Source organism: Channa argus, chromosome 11, assembly GCF_033026475.1.
Source record: "Channa argus isolate prfri chromosome 11, Channa argus male v1.0, whole genome shotgun sequence".
NCBI lineage: Eukaryota > Metazoa > Chordata > Actinopteri > Anabantiformes > Channidae > Channa > Channa argus.
In genome coordinates, this window is record NC_090207.1 from 10,500,905 (window position 1) to 10,522,302 (window position 21,398).

Here is a 21,398-nt window from a genome sequence, read left to right on the forward strand (position 1 = left end):
CATCTGTCTTTTTTTTTTTTTTTTTAACAAATTCACACTTTCTGCTCCACCTGCCAAGACATGAGTACTACCGGCATGCTCCAAAAACAGCTTTGAAAAGCTTAGGAATTCTTAATTCTTTTAAGTGTGTCTTGTAATATAAAAAAAATTGTTGCTTTTCTATTGGATTGCAATATATTTTATTTATAAAAATGTTCTTAGATCCATCTTTAAATATTTAATTATTTCTCGGATTTAATATCAGCTAAATCACATTTAGATAATTATTTGCTTGTCGATATGTCATTATTTGACAAGAAGCTTTGGAATCATATTATTTTCTTCACTTATAATTTTGTCTATTATATAGGATAGATTGTGTAGAATCACAGTGTAATTTTACATTTTGACTCGTCCTTCCATGGGACAGTTTTCCACTTTGCCTCAGTCCAATTTAAATGAGCTCATGCTCAGATAAATTGGCAGGAGTTCTTGGTCTTATTTTTACCATTCACAATCAATTTTAGATTCTGACAGACTCAGGCTCCCTGGGTTGCTCTTTATCTACCCAATCATACTGACCTGTGGCTACTTCTTTGTGGCCACTAGATGTTTCTTTAAGCATTATGCAGCATTAAACTTCAGTGTCAAAGATGAATAATTAATACTAAATTTATTCACATGTACAAGCAGTCAGTATTGACTAGCAGCTGTGCACAGGGTGTTAACTTTGAATACACAGCTGTGTTTTAACATTACTGTAACTGCGATGACTAGCAAGCACCTCAAGTACCACAAAACAACTTATTTGTAGATTGAGACTCTGCGAGTGACAGTGCTTACAGCCACATTAACAGGCAGGTCTGCTGTGTTTTTGTGAATGGGAGAGGGAGCATGCAGCTCTAAAACAAATTAACATTTTAACCATTTTAAATAGTAGGCTGCCACAAACACTAAATGGCCACAAATGGAAAAAAAATCATTGGCCACTGAAATTGAGACATCATCTCATTTTTAGATAGGTTAATGCCAGTCAACAAGACAAATATTGGCTGAAACCAGTGCATCACCAATAATTTGGTGAATCCGTAGTAATTTAGTATAGTTTTTTCTTAATTTATTCTTTGACAGTTTGGACTTCACTGTCATCTCCATCTCTCAGTTGTTTTATCCATAGTGGCCATCAGTGCTTATGAAAACATGAAATGTCCTTTTTGAATCATATTCACAAAAGAAGAACCTTGTTGGATGTCAGGGGACTGAGGAGTATGGAGTGATTGTGAGTGCGACAGTATTGCACTATGTGTGCTGGACATTAATTCTAGGGTCACAGTTCTCGTTAGTGATCGCTAAGGTCAAGAACCCATGTGGGATGGCTCAACCTAGAATCCTTGCACACATCTGTTTTGTGCTTGACTGAAGTCAGCCACTGCATACATTTGTAGATGCATCTCACATAAGCAACCAAGTGGATATACCAACAGAGTGTGAAAGTTTTTTAAGTGTAGAGACCTTGAGAATAAAACGTTAATAATTAAAGATAATATATAACACAACTCTGTGCACAATCATACTGTTGTTGATAGTGACATATACATCTGCAGTGTTATTTATTTTCTCTTTAGCTTTTAGTTGCAATTGTTTGTTAATGCTAATTGCTAATTAACAGCACTTGATTAAATGTGTTATGCAAACATTAATATTGATATATTGAAGGCCTGCAGTGGAGCTGTTATGCAGATGCAGGGAGTTTATCTTGTTTAGCTATTCTAGTGCTGGACAATTTGAAAAGCAAAGCAGAGCAGCACCGTAGGCACACATATCTCTGTCCTCACCTGCACTTCAATCTTCATTATCCCCTCTTTGGAAAGGATGGATGAAGAGCATTACATTTCCCACCTTGTGTGATAATGAAAATTATTCACTATCTAAAGATGGGTGCATAGCGTGAAATTGGAAATGTTTTACGTAGGAGTCTGGGATGCAGTACTCTCAGTATGATTATGTTGATTTTGAATGGTTTTAATATGCAAAATGCAGATGAACATTTTCCAGTTGAGGGCTTAGAAATGCTTTTACATCTCCACTCAGCCTGAAACATCTGGAAAAACAATAGATGGAGAGAAAGGGGTAATAGAATAAAGGTTGGCATTTTGGATTTAGTGTGTTATTTTATCATTTAGCTGTTGGATCATCATCAAGCTGTCCTAAACACAGGGGTTTTGCACCCAGCAGATGCGAGGAGCGAATTCTGATGTTTTGTCACGTATCTCTCTCCCGGTCACCATGCCATACATTGTTTTAAAGTCAGCATCATGTTTTACAGTTATCAATTAAGGTTTTGCTACCTATGCAGTGCATTTATTTCTTGCTTCTTCAATTCATATATCAGAAATACAGTATGAGATCAACCGATACAAAATAGTCGGGTAACAAAAACTATGCTTCAACTATGCTTCTTATAAAACTAATTTTGGTTTTACTGGTGTTTATTTTAAACAGAGAAAACAAGCACCAGAGAGAGAGACATGTATTTTCCAAAACTTTGGAAGCTCAGTATAGTAACTGCGGCTTAAATGCTGCAATAGTTTGCACTACTGACTATTAAAATGCAGTTACTAGCTCAAGGATAGGCCCTGTTGGCAACTTTAATTACCGACCTGCCTAGGGGACAGTGCCTTTTTTGGAACTTCTCTTGCTTTTCTGCTGTATCGCAAACAAAATTACCTGCACATGGTCTCCAGCTTATCATTGGTTCAAGATGTCTCCATAGGTATTCATAGTACCATTAAGTAATCTTTTTTCCTTATCAAAGGATGTTTGACAGCTTTTGTAGACATAAAAATGGAAAAGTGAATGAATCATTTACATAAGGATATAAGGTAACTCATTATTGTTGCATACAACAGGTTTTACCCTCTGGCAAAATGTTTAAATGTACTGGAATATAAATGTCCTGGGTAATTGTTGGGGAAACAAACATTGTAATTAATTGTGGTAGATTACACTTTGCTTTCAAGTTGTAAATCGTTACATTTTCCAGTTACTTTGAACACTGTGTTCATTATCTTGTTGTCAGTCCTGTCTCGCCCTCTGATTCTTGTTATTAGTTGTCTGGGTAACGAAGGCTTGTGGTGCTCTGTCGCTATGTTATTAAATAGAAAGCCATTTGTTTCAGACATCGGAGATTGTCAAAGACTTTGAGGGGGAGAGAAAGGAAGCCAGTTGGTAAGTGGGAACACTTGGATTGTGGAGGGGGTCATTTTCTGTGGTGTATGTACCACTGACTGGAAAGCGAACACTTGCACAACAGATGAGGAGATTGTATTCTGTTGTCATGGCAACACAAAAAATGCGAGCAACCCTTAAGCCAAGCAGGAGAAATCCAGTGCTAGTCAAAGCATGCTTCTGTTAATGCCTTGTAATACATGTACTGTAAATGCAACATCAGTGGTTCACTAATATTAACTGATATATCTTTCACCACTGAGTACTGAAGACTATAAGTCACACTGTAAGAATATATACATTTAATAATCGACTAAACAGACATGTTGGAGATATTTGTGTAATTTGCTGAGAGGATATGTTAAAGTCAGTCTCCCAACTGATCAACAAATATGTCCCACCAGTGCAATGGTGATAAATTTAACACTCGTAACAAGAACGGTTGTTGATGTGTGTGGAGTTTTGAGCAGGCATCGCCACAATCACCTGCATTTCCACCTCTAACTCCACCACAGCCTCATGCACACTAATAGGCCTTTTTTTTTTTTTTTTTTTTTTACAAAAACGGAAAAATCGTTTAACCCGGAACATGCAGCAAAAACCACTTATCATGATTTGTATTAATGTCACAGTAGTAGTAACCTATCCAATCCTGCTTACTAAAGTAATCCTATCCAATCCAGACTTAACTTGTAGATGGCTATCTGTTAGATGTGTTTTGTCTGCTGTGCTTGGTTGCTATGCTTCTGTAAATTTGTTCACCTGTAACTGTGGCAGCCAAAATGGCTGACCTTTTTTAATTGCTTCCCTTGTATTATTAAGACCATCCAAGATTTAGGAAATACTACTGTAGCAAACCAATAGTTTCATGGAGACTCTTGAATATGGAGGTTGCCATAGTACCTGGCTTTCGACCAACACAACAAATACATTGTCACAACAATATCTGCTGAACAAAATATCCTCTTCACAAGTCGCCAACAAGAACTGGGTAATTTATTCATTTAATTAAGGCATCCTTGATGATATTAACCTGCTGGCCTGACTGAAGTCCCACAGGTTGTTAAATGTCCTCATCACTAAGATTGTGTCAATTTGCCTGCTGTAATCTTAGGAACATAAGGCACCAGGACATCTAAAAGTTTGTATCTAGACGCCTATCATTTGCAAAACAAGAAAATATGCTGCAAGACATGTTTTGCAGAAGACCTAATTCTTTCAAATCTGTAATACATTTACAATAAGTAACAATTCAGGATGATTCAGTAATAACAAAATCTCCTTCCACTACTTCTGAGATGTTTTTTGTTTAAACATCTACTTTATTTTTTTTTAACTAGCTTATAGAACTATCTTTTTGAAATTAATCTTTGCCAGAGGCAGATACACAGTAGCCCACACATATGCTAATTAAACAGGCATTAGAGAAGTTGTAAGCCATGAGACATCCTTTCATATAATGACTTTAAGCGTGAGAGATAAGCGTGGGACCGCAGGAGGCAGTATCAGTGGTACAGGCCCCAGAAAACACAAGACTTGACCAAAAAGGTTTTCTCAAAGACTAATGCTACACTACAAACATTTTTCTATTGGAAGTTTGCATGGAAGTAAGCATGGAACAACAATAAGTTTATGTTGTACTTTACTGTAATGTTGGTAAAAGTGTATCAAGTCTGGCATCCAACATCTGCATGCAAAAATGTCTAAATCCATACCTCAATGAGGAACATCTATAATTCTAAAGTTCTATTGCCTATTGTCAATTGAAAAGATACATTTACAAACTAATTGTTTTAATTCCTACAGTGAGACTAGTGTTTCAAAATATGCTGGTGTAGCATACAATACATCCAGAATTTATTCTTGTTACATCCTTTTGAATATGATTTTAAAAGTGATAATAATTTTCAGTATTTATCTATTTGTGCAAATATCTTGTTTACCACAGTTGTAAAATGCTGGACAAGCTTGAAAATTTACATTGAAAGTGCTTGAAAACTGCTTAAATTCATAAATATACACCGATCAGACATTACAGTATCACTACCTGTGCAATTTAATGCAATCCACTACAGTGGCCATATAATTCTAGTTGACAAGGTTATAATTTCTCAGTTTTTCTTCAGAAAGGAGATATTTCCAATATGTTTTTATTATTGAGGTCAGTGTATTAGATAATAATCTTATGCCTGACTGGTGCACCTAACTAGTTAATAAATATTATTTATAATTATCAAGATAAGCAAACCATAACAACTCCTGTCACCCAATTCGTCCATTTCGTCTTTAGTCTTTAATTTTTAGGAACAAATGTATTCTTTGACAAGGAGCAGCTTTGGTGCTGGATGGAGAACATTAGTAGGTGCCTGTAGATCTAGACTTGCTACTATCAGGTCAGACTGTGTTTTTCCTTTAGGGCAAGTTCACCCAGCCCTTTCACTGTCACAAAGTGCATTAACATTGATCATATGAAAAAAGACACTCTTTCTTTTTGGAGTATTACCTTAAAAGTCACTGTGTTTTCAATGAAAACAGAAGGAACAAAGATGGTGAGACTGTCTTTGAAAGTTGAAAGTTTAAAGTTAAAATGTATACATTTTATGGTTTTACTTGGTGCATGGTGCATGCACAATAAGCCAGTTTCAATGGATGTTTTATAAAATAATGCAGTATATGAAATGAAATGTAGTCTCTCACATATCCTCAGTGTATTCTCTTCTCTACTTCCTTTGCCCTACCTCCACTCTTCTAACCCTCCTTCCACTCTGTGTTGATATCTTCTCCACCCAGCTGCCCTCCCCGGAGGCAGACAGTATCCTTATGAAGCACCACCCTTGGCATATATATCCTCTAGTTATCGGACATAGAGGAAAGTTATCTCTTTACACGATTGATGAGCAAATGGGATTTTAATTCAGTTACTCAGCTGTCACCCTCTGGCCATATCTGCATGTCAGCCTCCCTTATTTGGAAACCTTCTTTATTGGGAACAATGACGGACCTAAAGACAATTTTTCACCTGGCTGCCACTTCTGTTGCACCAATGATCTTTCGGATTGTTTTTTTTTTCTTTTTTTTTTTTAAAGGACTTGTTTCCTTAAATAAACCCACATGGGTTTTATGTTTTCTTTAATTTTTTAAGAAAACAATTCCACATACTCGCTCAATTATAACCAGGGCAGCATGTTGGTGGAGTGTTCGGTGCTGCCACTTCACAGGTAGAAGGTCCCGGTTCGAATCTACCTGCTACCTGCAGCCTTTCTGTGTGGAGTTTGCACGGTCTTCCTGTGCTTGCATGGGTTTCCTCCCTCAGTCCAAAGACATGCATGTTAAGTTAATTAATGCCTTTAATTTGCCTGCTGGTGTGAATGTAGGCTTGAACGGTTGTCTGTGTATGTCTCTCTGTGTTGGCCCTCATATAGACTTCTGATCTGTCCAGGATGTACCCTGCCTATTGCCCAATGACAGCTGGAACAAGCACCAGCCGCTCGCAACCATGAACAGAATAAGTGGTTAAAAACAATGAATGTATGGATTATAACCAGCTTTACTGCACTGACTATCATATTAAACATTTCATGTCATCTTTTAAAGGTCCTAGTTTGGCCATATTGTATTATACAACTTATGGACATGATGGCGCCTGTCTTTGCCAAACATTTGTGTTGTTTTGGGTTGGTTCTCTCAATTTCTAAAAGCGTATTAAAAATTGTTAAATTTTCTGAGGTTTTGAGCCATCTGTCCTTGACATTTTTACTGTCACACTAATACATTGTGGTGATTTTCATTTGGTTTGTAGTACTTGCAGCATAGAAAATTGCATTCAAGAAATTCAACAGAAAAGGTCTGCTACTCTGTATAATTCCCAGAACACACTGCCAACAGTTTTCATTCATACTACTTTCCACAAAACTACATTCTACCAGAGAAATTCTCCCCATTAAATTTTGAGAGTTCTGTAATAATGTAAGTTTTTAAATCAACACTATGTTCACATTCCTTTTCCATTCAAAATGTGTGGTTTAGTAGTAGTTAGATTTGAATCGTTCTAATTCTGCGAGATTTATTTTGCAATGCATACACTTATTTCTTAAACTCTGCCAAGCTGTGCCATTACCTCTCCTTATCAATTAAGATGAAAAAATAGTATTATATAGTGATTAGATCCAATGCAATCAAAATCTATTAACTGTGACCCACAGTGATGGATGCTACTGGTGCATTTTCTAGCCTTTATCTGGCAAAGCTTTGTGATTTGCCACTAAGCACAAAGTACAGGCGGATATCCTTGCATTAAAGACAAAGCAGTTAAACTTTTTGTATTATTAATAGAGGAGGACCTGTCTACTTGAATTGGGAAAGTAGGAGTATTGCTGTAATTCCTTTGCAGCCTTCTAAATGAATGCTTTTGTTTTCTGTTATTTGTAAATGTATTTGTTGTATTTTTGTTTGGGATTTTGTCTACCCTGAAATTACTGTTGTAAATGAATTCTCAGCCTCTCAATCTTCCACACTTAGGGTAAGATGGTGAAGGGAATGGGAGGAGCCATGGATTTGGTAGCTAGCGCTGGAACCAAGGTGGTGGTCACTATGGAGCACTCAGCTAAGGTGTGTATATATGTGAGAATGTGTATGACTGTTTTTACCATGGCTGGTAAAACCCACATCACCTTGACCTCAGATGACCTATTTTCTTTCTCAAGAATCTAGGTTGCATTAAACTGGCAATTTCCTTTTCCCATGCTAGTACCTTCACCAGCGTACCTTGTGTCAGCTTCCATAATAATTAGTGTGAGTGTTATGACTAAATAACGATAATTCTCTTAATGGATTGCTTAATTCCTCTTCACTAGAAAGCTACGGCTCATCCGTATGTGGCTCTGCACACAAACTATCTCCTGTTTGTTCATTTTTGGCTAATTTGAATACAAGTCTAGATAATGGAGGCAGTGTTTCAGAAGCAGGTGATTAGTTAAACTGGTACTGCAGCTATAGATGAATAAGACCATGTGATCTCCTACAATGGCAAAAAAAATTTAACTGAATGGGTTTACTTTAAGAAACTCCAGACTGATATGATGCAAAGGCAACGTAACATTCTGTATTCATAGAAGCATGCTGTTTTTTGCTAATGGGAGCCTGTCTGGCGCCTAGCTATAGTCCAGATGGTGCAGCAGGTGAGCATAAATTTACTGCCCTGAAAGCCTGTTTTCATTCATGATGGGGAAGGGAGGAATGATGCATGATGTCAGCTTCTAGGCAGCATTAGCTACATTTATGTGTGTTTTTTCTTAATGATGACTTGCGGAGAAACTGAGAAGCACACTTATATGAAACATGTGCCATATACTGTGATGATAGAGCAAGTGTACGTAACCAGCTTTGTTGTTGCATGCACAGTAATCAAAGCATTAAAGCATTTCTTGTAAAAAAACTGACTTTTTCTTTCAGGGAGGAAAACACAAGATATTTGAGAAATGTAGCCTGCCATTGACAGGGAAACAGTGCGTGGATAGGATCATCACAGAAAAGGTGTGTTTATCTCTTTTATCCTCGTCAACCTAAAAGTCGAATAGCGAAGCTAAATGGGTGCATGCATGAATGGATGGATGAACCATTAGTCACATACTTGTCCTGCTTATTCATGGTTGCTACATTGAGGGTGACAATGAGTAAGCTAAGGTAAGGGCTGAGCACCTAAGGCATTGGATGATTTTGTGGAAACAGTGTTTGTAGCTTAATAAGAAATTTTTTGGCACATTTTGTGTATGCATATAGGTATATGTGTGACTTTGAAGGTACATTAGTGACTGTTAGCTGTGATTTTGTGACATGTCATGAATGCAGCTCGTACTGTACATGTGCTAAGTTACTGTACAGATTCCCCAATTGTTCTTTTTTTTACTCAACCAGTAATGTGAATGCATTTAATTAGTTACAGTATTTACAGTATTTACTTATAACCTTTACTTATGCCATACTTAATGTATTCTCATTAAATTAATGGTCTCTGACACCTGTAGTATTTTCTACAACAGCTAAAAGTCACAAATTTCACATGCTCATAATTACTCTGCCAGGAGGTATTATGTGCCCTACTAAGCCTTACCTATGGGTATAAACCTATGATAACTATTAAAAACCTATTTGGTGGCATGATAATATAGAGATCAGCTGGAGGTAAGTGTAAGTTTCTTTTGTTGTGTATGCCTCTATCGTTGATTAAAAATATCTTTATTTCTAGTCATAGGCTGTCTCTTTACTTTGCAAATTTCCCACTATTCAGTTAGGACTGCTTGTACAGGAAACAAAATTTAATAATTTAACTTTACCAGCGAGAGAGTCAGTTGGCTATTATGCCAGCAATAAGTAAGGCGCACTTTCCTCACACAATATAACAGAAACAAGCAAACACCAAACTTATTGACTGTTAGGATGCAACAGAGTGTTTTCTTGAAAACAGAGTGAGTAGGTGGACATTGAATTTATTACATTAACACAAATTAAATCTGTGGATTTCTGTGAGGATAATGATTATTGATTTTGTTATTTTCTTATTTTCATTGTGTTATTAGGTTTTCTTTTATTATGTATTTTGTTGACAATCCCATCTTTTCCTCGGCGTCCTAAATGTTAGGTTGCTTTTGACTGTGCTCTAATATTACTTGTAACCAATCTGTAACTTTTCTGTGTGGTGTCTTTTTGTTGAAAAGCCAAACAAACAATGTAACTATGAACATCTGGCTAAGGCTCCTGTCTGAAAGGTCTTTGCTTTCTAAGGAAAATTGGGTTCTTGGAAACTGAATGGGTCATTTTAGAAGCATGTTTAGTGCCTTCTGTGTCGGTCTCTTCTGAGGTTGATGGAAGCCTTCAAGCTGAAGGTGGAGCAATTTTATTATGTTTTGTCGGGATTTCTTGCTTTTACATTCTCTGTTAAATTATATGTATAAATTGTGCCATTTTAGTCTTAGTTATTCCTGTGAACTCTTGAATCAGGCCAGAAGGACTTCAGCTTTGGTAGTAGCACAAGCAATTATTTATTTGTTTATAGTTTTCAGTCCGACTGTATGTTATTGCACACGGCAAAAGGGGGTAAAAGGATTAATCTAGCTATAGAGCAGCATAAATTTTATTACTAGTTTTAGTCACCACCATTCCAGTTTCTGGTAAAGCTTATCTTGTCAGATAAGTACTCAAACATGTCTAGGGATTTTTATTTTTAAATGGAAATGAATGGAGGCAATGCAAAATTAAAGGGTTAAAAAAATTAAACAAAGGATGGGGGTTGCAAGATAGAGATTTGAGGGAACAGATAAAAGGAGAGGTGCTGATAGGTAAACCAATGTTTGCAATAGGTAGGAAAAATAAATAAAAGTAAGAGAGAGATTCCAGTAGCTAATACAGCTTAGTGCCAAATTAGTTTTTGTGTCTTTGTGTACTCTGGTCACTCCCTGTAACTTTTTGGTGGTCATTGCCTTTAGAACTTGTTCATTGAAAACATGACCCGTGAGGGGCAATGTCAGACAGTGTGTCAATTTTTTTTTCTTTTTTATTTCCTGACTGTCTGTTCTTTTCTGTCTGGCTGGCTTGTTGTGATTGCACAACATTTCTCAGCGAGCAGATTTCTGTCAACATTTATAAAGGTTAAAGCTCTTTCTACTGCCCTGCTAGTGGTGGTACCACCTCCTACTTTCCACCTTCTTTATTTTATTTCCTGCTGTTTTCTCTCCCTTTCTATCCATTAGCACGCTATTCGATTATTACATACATGGCTTTTTACTTTCTTTATAATGGCTTGAATACTTACCTTACACTATTTTTGACCTCCCTCGTCGATTTGTTTAGTCTCTGTGAACAAATTTTTATCTTATTTCTACATCTTCTTACCTTCTTGCTTCTTTACTGAACTACTGCATCCTTGCTTCATTCCGTTTAATAGCAGTCTTTTGTGCTGTAAATATATTTGAAAATGTTTTTTTCTTTTCATTTGACCTTTTATCCTCACCAAGCTGGCATTGTCCATCCATAACTCCTAGCATTTTGAAAACACTCTGTTGATGTGCCAGTCTCTCTGTAGTTTAGACAGGAAAAAGTGAGCTTTTCAAAAATGCTGACATATGACTGTCAACTTGTCAGTCTTTCAAATGTTAAATTATACCTGGGGGCAACTTTTTGTCACCTGCAGTTCATGCTGTGATTGCTTGTTTTGAAAACCGGTTTACTCAACTGTACAATAAAGGTGCTCTTATTGAAACGTTTTTTAATTTTCTGTTGTCAAAGGGAACGAGTATAAAATAGTGATTTGATTGAATTAGAGTTAGGTCATGACAACAGCTATGGTAAACCTTAAACATTAGTAATCCATAAAATGATAAAGACTAAGAATCAAGACATATTTGCTAAAACAGTCGGTCGAGTCATCCTCACTTATTAGTAAATACCACACACAAGGTGTAGTAAACACAGGGTTGCTCAAATAGTGGGAAAAAGGCAGTGTAAGAACACAGAGAAAGTGTGTTTAAATTGTTATTTATTGATTGGTCAAGGTTGAGCAGTGTACACACTATGGTTTACCCCAGGGACCTCCAAGTACCTTGATATCACAGTAAAACATCTGACTCTACTGGCTTTTTTCCTTCAATAAAGCAAAGTGGTGAGTTCGAAGATATTTTTTTTCACAGCGTTTTTAATAAGAGCAGGTAGTGATGTAACAGACTCCAGAGAAAGCACTGGCAGTGACTCAAGGACAAAATTTAAATTTGACTTTATTTCTGTCAGTGGTTGTGCTTTGAGTAATTTCCAACAGTATTAAATTAAATTCAAGAAGTGATGACCTTTACCTTTAGATTAATTTTAATAGTTATGGATACCTCCCACAGTGATTATCAGAGTTTTAAAAACTGACAAAGTTTTAAGGTACTTTAACACTTTGTTCACAGAATTTTAGTATATACAAACTAGTTGAAATGTAATCACATTTTTCCTGTATTCTTTTAGTAGATATTTAGAAAGTAAAGTAAAACATGATTAGAAAGCACATTTCTTTAAAAGCCCTTCCAACAAAACTCACAATGAGTCATTTTCATGACAGGAAATTATTTCTTGTTCTCAATATAAATAAATATAAATAAGTTATAGGTCCACCTGCTAATGACAGGTTGCAAGAGTGTTTTGTTACTAATGTTTTAGTGATACATCTGAAGGTAGATCACCCATACCGGTGGGAAAGAGAAAAACATTTATTTGAGATTGTTGGTTAACATTCTCAAGTAATAATCAATAAAAAGTAAACAATGTCAAGTTCACAAGATGCCCTGTAGAAACATTTTCCACCTTGAGGATATTGCTGTATCTCCTTTAATTTGTATCTTCTACCATTTGTACACAGCACCAGTTAACAGCTTAATGTCTGCAGTCAAGTGTAACCTTTATTTGGACCAACATATGGTTACGTGAATAAAATACAGCAGTCCAGCAGCATAACATTGAACACTTTATAAAACTACTCCAAGGCTATGGCTAAATTATTAGTATTGTGGTGATCACCAGAGGAAAATCAAATAAAAAGAGACATCACAAACCTTGTCACAAATATTGATTAAATTTTTATCTATAATCACATTTTTCCCTGAGATTGTGATCTTTATGAATCAGATTTCTGGTCCCATTTGTTTCCAAACTTAGAGCAAAAACTGGGGCCTGCCAAACATGTGAAAATTATTATTTCCTCACCTCACAGACATGTGCAGATGCTGACATAGACTATATATTCTCACAAGTGCAACATCTTCTTTGGATTGCAATGGCCAGGAGGGATGGTTGTTCAAGTGTTGGCCTAAGTAGTGTTGCTATGATTTGAGAGCCAGGATGGTAGAGAATCTGTTGCCTCAGGCAGTGATTCTGCTGCTTCTCAACACGGTCAGACCATTTTATACACTGTGTTCCAGTTTCTTCTCTCTTAGCCACAGTTCCCCTGTTCATAACCTTGTTTGCTTGCAGCATTGTATTTACAATTATTTTATTTTATTTTTATTTATTATTCATTTTTTTCTTTGCCATTGTATTGATCAAATCCCCAGATGCTTTGAGATGCTGCCAAAAAGAAGCTCTACACACTAAGCCTGTGTTTTTTCCTCCATAGGTATATAAATGGTTAACATTTTAAAAACCATATATTTCTCCATCATTCACAGATTAAGCAGAACATCTCCTCAATTATTGAAATGGGCTCAAATAAGTGTTACTTGTGGCTTTTTCCAAAATGACAGCAATTATTATTGCTATAACTGTCATATCATTGGTAACCAAATCCCCAGCTTGAATATGAAATGTATAAGCACATCTAAAAAATACACTCATAATTGGTGTAATATATCAACTTTTTACTGGATAAGCTTTTGAACTTAATTTGTTGGGGGATAAAATGTTAATCGTCAGTACCATTTGTTTAAAGCATTACATTAGCTAAATATTAATGCCCTATTGATTTTATGACATTCAGCTCAGTTGTCATAAAACAAAACATGGCGTAGACTAGCAGCCTCTTAATGACTAACTTGTGTCAGTCTAGTTAATGATGATGGTTTCGCCTTTTGTTACACAACAAAAAGCCTGCTTTGCAAATGGAGACAAACTAGGTCAGGCCATAGTTAAGAGATTTAAAAATTTCTTACCCAGACTACATTATATGGGCATTTTAAAACAGAGCCAATCAATCGGACCTTAAATTAACAGCACCTTCCCTATCATCACAGTTGTTAACCCCGCAGTATATTTACCACCTCTGGCATATTTTGACAAATCTCCAATTTTCACATGTGACACATGTCACAATTATATATGCAGTGTCCTGTTTTTTTTCATAGTCCCTTGTTCCTTGCGACATTCCATCTGTCTTGTTATATTGGAGTGAGATATCTGCCTCCTGCCCTGTAACTGTGTGTGTGGTTCTAATGAGCTGAGAGTCCTGACAAGCTTTGCCTGGATGTGACTGTGGCTTGCCTTGTCAGTCCCTGGTGAAAGAAGCCACAGATCCTAGCTAAGCTTACCCTGCCTGGCATGTGTTTAAAAACATATTTTTGTATTGTGTACATAAATAGGTATAATGACATTGCTCTTGGTTCAGTTAACAGGGTTATTTTATATGCTGTACTGTATGTTCACTAACCTAATGTGTCATATCAGTCCTGCATTTAGAAGCAGCAGCCTAATTTGCAGAATGTATCTGTAGCACTTTATACTCTATTTATACTTTACTCTATATTAACGATAGAGCCTGAAGTTTGTAAAACTATTTCCCTCCTAATTTATGAAACGCCTTTTTCTAAATATTGATTTCTAATACTGTAAGCTAATGTTTCTCAACAAATATTAATTCACCTTGTTAGGTTAGTTATTACATAACCACTATCAACATAAGAAATAAGTAAAAATGTGCACCTTGATTCAAATAAAATAGAATAATATATATTCCCAGAATTGTTAAGTGGGGTGGCAAGTCACCAACTTCAATCATTTAATTTTTTTAAAACACATTCCCAGTTATGTGTACACACACATAGAATTTGCAGCTTTAAATTTCTGCGTCCCCTCTCATGAATGCACCCCTCTTATACGACACGCATTACAGCAAACCAGGATGACAGGAAAATTAGTTAATATAGCACACTAACACCTTAATTCAACAACCTTGTGGGCCCATGCATTCACAAACAGATACCCTGTTTTAGGGCTGGTTGACACTCAGGAACATGGCAGCCAAAAATGTTGAGGCCCTGTCACTCAAATGAACAGGGTTATGGTCCTCACTCACTGTATAAGTAGAGTCAATGTCACTGTCCCAGTGCGGCACCTCCACACTGTGAGAAAATGAAGCATATAGCAGTCTGCAGGCAGGCTTAGGGCTAGCTGCTGTGGCCACTACTGCTACCTTTTTTTAAAAACGTTGCTACATCTCTTGTGAGAAACAACCTTATCAACTCTGTAGAAACAAGCCCAAAATAAACAACATGGCTTTTAAAATATACACTAACAAGAACAAGTTTGGAAACACAGACACAACGGTAAGTTTGTCTTTTGTTGGTTTTCAATCAAATGGTTGTAAACAGATCACAAAATGCACAAAAACAATTCAGAATAATGGTCAATTCAAAATCAGTTTTTAGTTTTAGCAATTACTACAAAATATACAATAATTAGTAGAATGCTACAAATTTGTAGCATTCTACTTTCTATTCTATTTTTTCCAGAATTTCAAATCCCAAACATATTAAAATAAATAAATAATGTCCAATGACCTGTCATTTCTGTAGATTGAATTCTTTGTCTATACGTTCAGTGTACATTAGAACTAAAAATGACTAACAAAGACTGCTTTCTCTTCAAAACTTGTTAGTCTATACTTGTTTTGAGAATGGAAGGTTATTCTCTATGTTATATATAGCCAACAAATTGAAGATTTCTTTAAAAACTGTACACTATAGGGACATGCTACATGTGGATCTAATCAGGACAGAGACAGAGACTTGTGAGGAAGGCCGATGTGTACATGCCCAAAAAGACAAGTACTTACAAATGTCCCTCTTGAAAAAAAGATGCCTCAGTGTTTTTGAATTTGATGCATCATTGAATAAAACGAGAGAAACGAGACACCACGAGTAGGAGACTCATGTCAGTTGGTGTCATCGGCAGAGTTGCCAAACAGAGTCATTTGGACTGATGAGCCAAAGGTTGATGTTTTTGGATCCTATGAAAAAGGTGTCAGATATAGAGCTCATGAAAAAATAATAGATGTTTGCATAAAACTATCAATGAAGCATGGAAGTGGAAACATGGCAATGGAAGTGTGGTTGATCTGCATCATGTGCCAGGCATCCGCCATCGTCATGAATACTACTTAATTTTGAGGCATACCATTCCCTCTGGTTAACAACTGATTGGGTATAAGACAGTGACCCTAAGCATTGTTCAAAGCTGTGTAAGAATTATCTGGAAAGAAAGTAGCTGCTGGAATTCTCTTAAAGGTGGTTTGGCCAGCTCAGTCACCACACCTGAACATCATCCAGCTGGTGTGGGTGAAGCTGGACCATAGAGTTCAGGAACACTGTCCACTAAGCACAACAGGGAAGTGTTGCAGAAGGGAGGAAATCACACCTAAACTAATCCGTAGAATGCCATGGATTTGTCAGGCAGTTATTCCTGAAAGTAGTTTATATTGCAAATTTTACTTAAACTAATATTCTGTTTTCAGATATGCTTAAAAATGAATAGACTTTTCATTTGTGTGTTTTGGGATGGATTTCTAACCATTTGATTGAATAAAACCAACAAAAGATAAAAGAAATACAAAAGTATGCACAAATACAGTAAAATTAATGTGTGCAGAGCTTTGCCCTATCTGCCCTACCCAGAGCATTGTGTCAGAATTAATTTGCTGTCACCAGTACCTCTGACGGGACAGGAGGAGACGTATGTGCTGTTTTTATTGTCATTCATACTGTAATAATGAGCTAATGAATTATAATACAATTGGGCAATTATTCTAAACAACTGTGTGCAACAACTGTATTTAGTACAGGTACCTCTATGATCACAGCAGCCCCATAGCATTTTTCCGCATAATGTCAAATGAATTATAAATGATTAACTGTCATATTAGAAGCAACACCATCCTATAAAGGCTTTCTCTCTTTATTACTGAAATTATATATGGTTCAGGAGACAGAGCTGGGGAAAAACCTGCTGTGCGTTGCCCTCCTGATGAAAGTAAAGAAGCAGTAAATAAACTAACCAAATAATAAAAGTTTCTTCTAAAAGTCCCTGCTTCTGTGTGAACTTTAATGTAATACATCCATAAAACTTTCTTGAGATAGGTGTTCCTTTCTTCCCTCTACAAATCATAGTTTGTTGTAGAGATACAACACTTGTTTAAAATGAAAATCTAAGACAGTTTTTAAGAAACGATGATATTGTAGGAAAAAAACAGAACAACGGTACAAAGTACAATATTTATGCATCAAAGCAAAAAAGACTGTTTTTGACACTTTAATGTAACGTTGGGCAGAGCAGATGACATTTCTGTAAGTTTATAATCACAAATGGATCATAGAATTATTTTAGCCTATGATAGAAGGCTTTAAGTGGGCTGTTGCCTGAAGGTACTTGACAAGCATTAGTGTATCAGATTGATTTCAGATTTATTTTATGTTGCTACTTTTCAGAAGACAGAACATGGCTGCATTTTGTCTTCTGATAAATTGCCAGTGTTTGTGTTACATCAGTGTAAATGAGGCACCTCAGTTAAAGTATGAATCATACAAACTCAGTTTGTGCAAATATTACTATATAAACTTTGTCCAATGTCAACTTGGAGACAGCTTTATCACTTTTTGTTTGTGGATGTGTTTACAGTACATTCAGAACTACTTACTGGCGGTAGTGGGCTCAGTGGGTATAGTGGCCGCCTACACATAAATGAGGTTCGCGCCCCGCTCTTGCTGAACCACATGCCGAAGTGTCTCTGGGCAAGACACTGAACCCCCAACAGCCCACCCCCATCCGCAGTCATGCAGTGCCGGTCCCACGACCGGTAGAAATTTGAAAGGGTTGCGTCAGGAAGGGCACCCAACGTAAAAACTATGCCAAATAAACATGCGGACAATGATCCACTGTGGTGACCCTGAATTCACAGGATAAGCTGAAAGGACAAAAAAAACAAAAAACTGCAGTGCATATGAACAAGTAGCCACTAACCTACAGAAACTTGCAGTGCTATTTTTAACCATGTGAATGTACCTTATAGATATTTGTCCACATTTGTAGAATTTTCACCATCCAGTGTCACTGCAGTAGAGCAGGTTAATCCAGGTTAATGTGGGCATTGCTGCTGAAAAATGTCTTTAAAAAGTTGTAAGTTTTACAGCTGAGTTAGTCAGTTGATTTGTTTATATATATGCTAATGAAATTTAACTTACATTTTTAACTTAAATAATTGCAGCTGTTTGCCCATCTGCGTGTTGCACTTTGGTGGTACACTAATGTTTTTGGCAAGAGTTGTCTTCTCTTTTTGGTCCCTTTGATAATTGGGGCTCCTACATCCGTGTCTGTGAGCCCAGTGTCCACACATCATAGAGTTCAAACCCATTTACTATGGAAATAATACTATGGAAAAAAATCTCTCCATTTTGTCTGTGTCTTGTCACCCACTCTTATCTCTTGCTTTCTTTGAACATCCTATCCTTATTCTCTTTCCGTCCGACTGTGGTGCAGGAGGTAGAGAGGTCGTCCACCAATCCCCCACTTGCTGGTTCGATCCCCAGCTCCTCCGGTCATGTGTCAAGTGTCTTTGAGCAAGACACTTAACCCCAACTTCATAGCAGCTCCTCCATCGGTGTGTGTGATCGGGAGTGCGAATGGATGAATGAGAAGCAGTGAAAAGCGTTTTAAGTACCAATAGGTAGAATAGCACTATACAAGTCCACACCCCTTACCATTTACTTTCTTCCCTCCCCTTCTAACAGGCTGTGTTTGATGTGGATAAGACAAAAGGCCTGACTTTGATAGAAGTATGGGAAGGGCTTACTCCTGAGGATATCAAGGCGTGCACTGGAACTGATTTTGAGGTGAGTTACTTAACAGTTTGATACATACCAGTTTTTAAATTTGAGGCTCAAGACCAGCATGCACATCATGTGCGTCCTATCTGCTCTTTTCTAGGTATCTCCTAACCTGAGGACCATGCAGCAAATCTAGAAGAACTTGCAATGGATCTAAGTTATGTATTTGGTTTGTGTAACTGCATTTCTCTGTGATGAACAGCTAGCAATTTATCAGCCGGAGCAGGTCAACATATGCAAATAAAATAAAAAAAGTATTTTGTTCGCTTACCAGGTAATCAGCATGCAAAGATCAGAAGGGGTGAATCCTGACTGATACTCAGTTTCAAATGTACCAGCATGCATGCCTCTTCTTTCGTAACCTGATCTGACAAATGATCAGGGAACAACACATTCTTGCCTGTTACACTTTACCCATTACGTTACTGACTTTTGTGTAGCTACCAAAAGCCAAAGTATTCATCTGAGCTTACACTGAAAACTGTGATTATTCATTTCTTGCTCTCCAACAAAACTACCATTGTAATACTGTAAAAGATACAATAATTTAATAAATACATAATCTCTTGAATCATTTTTTAGATCAATAAGTTACTGTAACAAAATACAGGAATCTGAAATGTAATGAATTTAGAAAGTAAATGTGTGTTATAGGTCTTATTTAGCATAGAGGGGAATATGTATGTAGATGTTTAAACTTGTGTTTTACCACACAAAAGGTAAAACACAAAAAAAGGCAGTGCGGTATTAAGTGTCTAGTTTATATATGCAGTAGCCTCTGCAATAGTGTCAGATAGTTTAATAAGCTATAGCCGACAGAAGTCCACGAACTTCGTTCTCCTTCCAGTTCAACTTTGTTGTGTTTATATGAATGAATTAGTTCTTCACCTTCACCTTGTTTGTATTTGCCTGGTTTCGCGGCAGTCGCAGGAAATGGACGTCATCAACACGCCCACTCACTCATGGTGAATCCTCCAGAGTATTAACTCCTCTATTCACAAATAAGCTTGGGTGGAGATAATTCGGACTTTGCACTAGGCAGCTGGCTGAATAAGTAATGTCAGGGCCAACAGACTTGGGTGTTCCCACATACACCCCAGAGAAAGTTTGGAAAATGTCTGAATTCCAGTGCATGTCTGAAAGGGGCTTATGTCAACATGTCTTTTTTTTTTCCTCTCAGCATACACATTTCAGAGTTGTGGATATTTTATACATTTCAGCCTTAACATTTTATACTCAGACATTTGCTGTTCACTAACCTTTGTATATGACATAAAATACTGCCATGTGTGCTGAGTGGAACAAAAAGACATGTATTGTTTATTTTGTCTTAATCTTATGATTTCTGAATAAAAAAGAATCTTAAAAGCACAAATAGCAATTTTATTTGTTGACATTCACCTCATCGTATCACACAAAGATCAAAGACATGACCGCTTTGAGAGTGGTGCCTTCTGTTACTTTACCGGTTGGAGCTTTCTATATGTTGATGATGAGCCTGCATTGACATTTTTGATGTGATTTCTCCACTCGAGTAGATGCGCTGCCATCACCTGAGGACTATTATATAACTGGAGTATTTAGCCAGTGGGCTTTTGGCTTGAAGACGATCGACTGGTTTGGATGATCAAGCAAAAAAAATGGAAGAAAGTGGCAGAGGCTATTGCCACTGGCTTTTAATGATTTGTGCAACTACTATTACAAGTGAAATTTAAAAAGTACATTTTTATTAGATGTTTATCTATGTTTATCATTTTCTCGTGTTGTCACTTTTGAGTGGGAGGCAAGCAGGGCCATCTTTGGTCTTTATGAGTGCAATGTTGCTTTGGGCTCCTTCTTTTAGCCACCACATTAAATTCATTTTTCGAGACTACACTTCCTTTTTTTTTTTTTAATGCTGATAATTTATGGATGTTGTGTCCAACTAGAACCATAGGGATACTTGGTCTATCCAGTATGAAGGCCAAGGACCAGCTACTTTAAATGCATTTGGACACAGCAGTGAGAGTGATCGCTGATTGCGCAGAGTGATTATGTCAATGTTTCTTTATGTCTACTCTGGTTTAATATAGACATCAAAATCAACGCTTCCTCGCTGTCATGTCTCCTGAGATGTGATTGCAGAAACACTACCAAATGGGAAACATTTAAAAAGCTTTGTAGCGCTGTAGTCCACTTTACCTTTATGGCAATAGATGCACATTTGAAAAGACCCCCTTGTGCGGAAAATGTCATGTTCAGCCGAACATCATTGTGGATACTTTTAAACACTTGCAGCTTTTGATATAATCTCCATCTTTATACCAGTGTGACCTAGTTTTGAATGACTCATGTTAAGGTTGGCAGCCAGCTGCTTATCCCCCATATGAAAATGTCAGTAATTCATTGCCTTAGCCATTAATTGCAGCAAAAATGAATCATGGCCATATGCCTCTCAGTCATTGAACTGTGACCTCAGTCATGCTCCTGGGCAAACAAAATTAAGCATTTAGAAAGTTTTTTTAGGTGCTCAAATTTCTCCACAAAAGTGCATAAAAGTGGCTACATTGAAGCAACTGGAGAATCTCTAATTTGAAA

The 21,398-nt window shown here is 36.8% G+C and overlaps 1 protein-coding gene across 1 annotated transcript in view; it reads left to right on the top strand.

Annotated features, from left to right (window-relative positions):
• oxct1a (3-oxoacid CoA transferase 1a) overlaps positions 1-20,196 on the top strand; it is a 41,851-nt gene extending 21,655 nt beyond the window's left edge. The window contains exons 14-17 of the mRNA XM_067520001.1: positions 7,726-7,815; positions 8,659-8,739; positions 18,726-18,827; positions 18,922-20,196. Of these exons, the coding sequence (XP_067376102.1) occupies positions 7,726-7,815; positions 8,659-8,739; positions 18,726-18,827; positions 18,922-18,957 (309 nt within the window). The 3' untranslated portion in view covers positions 18,958-20,196. The remainder of the gene's footprint in view (positions 1-7,725; positions 7,816-8,658; positions 8,740-18,725; positions 18,828-18,921) is intronic.
• Positions 20,197-21,398: the final 1,202 nt, after the last annotated feature.